Source organism: Chrysochloris asiatica, unplaced genomic scaffold, assembly GCF_000296735.1.
Source record: "Chrysochloris asiatica unplaced genomic scaffold, ChrAsi1.0 scaffold00107, whole genome shotgun sequence".
NCBI classification, from domain to species: Eukaryota; Metazoa; Chordata; class Mammalia; order Afrosoricida; family Chrysochloridae; genus Chrysochloris; species Chrysochloris asiatica.
In genome coordinates, this window is record NW_006408625.1 from 5092749 (window position 1) to 5096647 (window position 3899).

A 3899-nucleotide genomic window follows, 5' to 3' on the forward strand; every position below is an offset into this window, starting at 1 on the left:
GCCAAGTGGCAGCATCGATGGAGTCAAGCATGGCAACAGTAGTGAGGTTGGCCCAAGATCAGGCAGTGTTTTGTTCTGCTGTGCATAAGGTCACTATGGGTCGGTACCAACTCAATGGCACCTAACAACAACAACCTAGTCAACAGATTTGACGTCTTCCATATTGCTGCCCATTGCAAAGAAAGGTGACAGAACAGAATGCAGAAATCATATAATAATATCAATATTATCACAGGCAAGTAAAATTTTGCTGAAGGTAATTTAAAAAGAGTTGTAACAGTACATCAATAGGGGACTACCAGAAATTCAAGCAGATTCAGTGGAGGACGTGTAATGAGGGATGTTATTGCTGACATCAGATGGATCTTGGCTGAAACCAGAGAATACCCAGAAAGATTACTTGGGTATTACTGACTATGCAAAAGCTTTTATCTATGTGGATCATATCAAATTAGCGATAACACTGTGAAAAATGGGTAGTCTAGAACACTTCATTGTGCTCATGAGGAACCTATACATAGACCAGGAGTCAGTTGTTCAAACAGAACAAGGGAATACTGAATGATTTAAAATCAGGAAAGAGGTGTGTCAGAGTTACATTCTTTCACCATAATTATTCAACCTGTATGCTGAGCAAGTAATATGAAGAATGTGGCATCAGGATTGGAAGCAGCTATTCTCCAGTCACATTTTGGGTGCCTACCAACAGGAGGAGCTCATCTTCTGGCACTATATCTGACAATGTGCTACTAGTAATGTTTTCATATTCTAACACTGTATATCTGACAGTGTTCTGCTGCTATTCATAGTGTTTTCAGTGGCTATCCATTCAGAATTAATATGCCTCTCTTCCTTCCTAGTCTGTTTTAAAAATCTGCTGAAACCTGTTCACAATGGGTAACCTTGCTCCTTGCTGGTATTTAAAATATCAGTGGCATATCTTCCAGCATCACAGCAACATGCAAACCACCACCATATGACAAACTGACAGACAAGTGGTAGTGTTTTCTCTCTAGACTTCCATAATAGCATAATTCAGTACACTGACCTCTTTTACAATTAAAATGGAGTTTAAACCATATGGTTTAGTCATATTTGTAAGGAACATTAAGCAATTGTGTTGTTACTTTCGTATTTAAACCCCTTCTGATCTAAATGCTAATGCTAGGAAATCTTTAGATTTATTCACTCTTTTTTATGAATTGCCTATATGTGGAAAAAATCTAGAGGACTCAGATGAAATTTTTACCCAACATTTTAATTTTGTAATATATAAAAATTGAGCAGTAAACAAATATAACTGTAACTGTAATCAATACTTGGAGTGCTAATTTTATATTTGAAGATAGAAGGAAAATTGAGGCCATAGGATAAACTGAGGCCAAAGGACAAGAGAATTGAGAAGGATAAAATATGATGAGAAAGTGTATCCTTACAACGGGTGGGAGAAAAGAACTATCATACTCAGTAGATTTAGCTGTTGTTTTTTTGTTTTTGTTTTTGTTTTTTTCTTTTTCTTTGCAAAAAAACACAGTCACTAATTTGACTTATGATAATTAACAACTGACATAACAGAAACGTTTCCCAAATGAGAGGGCAGGATATAGAGTACTGTGTCTTTATTTTATAAATATTCTATTGAACTGTGGAGTCCTGGTGTGGCGCTGTGGGTTAATGCACTGTACTCTGGTGTCGCTGCTTCTCTGGATAGGCTCCCACATTCCACTCGTGCTCTTCTCCCTTGATGGTCCTAAGGTCCTCTATTCCTGGAATGTCAGTTTAATTACTCCCTCATTTTTGTTACAAAACTTCTACCCAGTTGTGACAGTTGCAATTAGTCAAGGTAACAGTTACTCACTATTGAATCATAAGAATCTTATCCCTATCTCCTTTCACCAGACCCATCTAGACAAGATGAAAACTGTTCAGTGGAGATTCTACTTCCCCCTGCACACACTCTGAAACTAAATTCCCTCTTGAAAACTTGTAAGTCTGTCACTTCATCCCTTCATTGCCCCCCCCACACACACTTTTTAGGTAGCCAATGTCTAAGTTGCCTGTCCCTATCACCCCCTTTGTACAGAGGGGATAGGAATGATCCTTGATGTGAAGACACCTTCCCTGTCAGTTGGTGTTTTGAGCTACTGCATCCATAAGTATAGGTCATGTTCATCAAATTGTAGCATTTTATACTTGTTTCCTTTGTCAAAAATTTTTTTTTTTTTTTAGTCATCCTCTAGTTGAGTTCTGATCATCAAGCCATTGAAGCTAGGTCGAATGGGTACTATCTATAAGCTTGGCTGTTCTTGTGTGTCTCCCCTCACTTCATATCAACTGGATGTTTCACTCTCAACTCTACTCCTCCGTGGCTATATCCTTGTTCATGAGCTCAGGAGTCCCCAGGTCTCACCATACTTTGGACCAACCTCCTCTCTCTCACCTAAGCATTCCTGTTAAGACTAAACAGATATATTGGTAATCCTGACAAGGACTGTTGTAGTTGGATAGTTTAAGGTAGAAGTCCCACTTGTATGAGTTCAAGAGTGGACAGGAGAAGAGTAAATAGAGACAATACATATCAATGAGAATATTAAGAGTCATTGCTATAAAGGAGAGAAGAAGCATGGGGAGATGGAGGGTCAAGGAAGAGGTTTTTTGTATTTAGTTTTTGAATATTATGACTTGTTTGTCTGTGGTTGGATGTGGTGCATTAAAAAGGGAAAGTTATGGTACAGAGAAGATTGAGGGCATTTTCTGTAGCAGTAGCATTGGGTTGGCAAGGAGAGATGGGAGCCTTTATATAAATTCAGGGTTGGGTTTAGATGAGAACATGGGCACTTCACGCATGATAACAGGGTGTGCGAGCAGAATATATAGGAATAGTTATAATACAGTGGCTGTGAAGGGTTACTTCTAATTGCTTCCATTTTCCAATGAATGTTCCAGGCTTTCCATTAAGAGTATCTGAGAAAGGAGAGAGAGTGAATAGGTGAAGAAAATGGAAAAGAAGTGGGTTTCAGACGGCCATGTATTTGATGGAAAACACCTGGTCTGCTTTGCATATTTGTATTACCGGCTTGGTCCTTGAAGTTATTATAGTTTGGGAAACTGATCTATATTCTTTTCTCTGTTTCAGTTAATGTACTTCTCTCTTAGCTCTCAACCCCCCTTTTTCTGAGAAATAAATGTAGTTGTTTGTTTGAACAAGGTTAAGTATTCCATTTTCTCTTAATATAAAGCAAAGTAAGCAGCAAAGTATTTTTGGAGCCTCTTTTATGCTCAAACATGTTCAACTGCTCAGTTGTATTTATTCTTATCAATTGCAGTGTCAAAATAAAAGCAAAGAACTAGTGACATCTTAGATTTCACTCTCAGATTTAAAAAAATATATAACACTTTTTTTTCTGTTTCTTTCAGATGTTCTTAATCGTTGCTCCTCTTTCTGTCCTGTATAACTGGAGGGATGAATTGGACACCTGGGGATATTTCAGAGTCACTGTCTTACATGGTAACAAAAAAGACAATGAACTGATTCGTGTAAAGCAGAGGAAATGTGAAATTGCTCTCACAACTTACGAAACACTGCGCTTCTGTCTGGATGAACTTAACAGGTGATGGTAGTGGCTGTGTTAGTACTTGGCTTACATCAGCTCTTTAGCCTGAATTTTCTGACATAATATAAAGCACAAAGGAGGGAGATCCCAAACAAGATGGATTAGCACAATGGTAGCACCAATGGGCTCAAGTGTACCCACAGTTGTGAGGATGTTGTAGGACTGGGCAGTGGCTCATTATATTGTTCGTACGGTTCATATGAGTTAGAACAGACTCGATGGCATCTAACAACAACAGCATTCTTAAATTTTAAAAACTTCATATTCTTAACATGATTTAATTTG

The 3899-nt window shown here is 38.1% G+C and overlaps 1 protein-coding gene across 1 annotated transcript in view; it reads left to right on the plus strand.

Annotated features, from left to right (window-relative positions):
- The window catches only part of ERCC6L2 (excision repair cross-complementing rodent repair deficiency, complementation group 6-like 2), a 124823-nt gene that overhangs the window by 52579 nt on the left and 68345 nt on the right, over positions 1-3899 (plus strand). The window contains exon 4 of the mRNA XM_006867640.1: positions 3418-3611. Within this exon, the coding sequence (XP_006867702.1) occupies positions 3418-3611 (194 nt within the window). The remainder of the gene's footprint in view (positions 1-3417; positions 3612-3899) is intronic.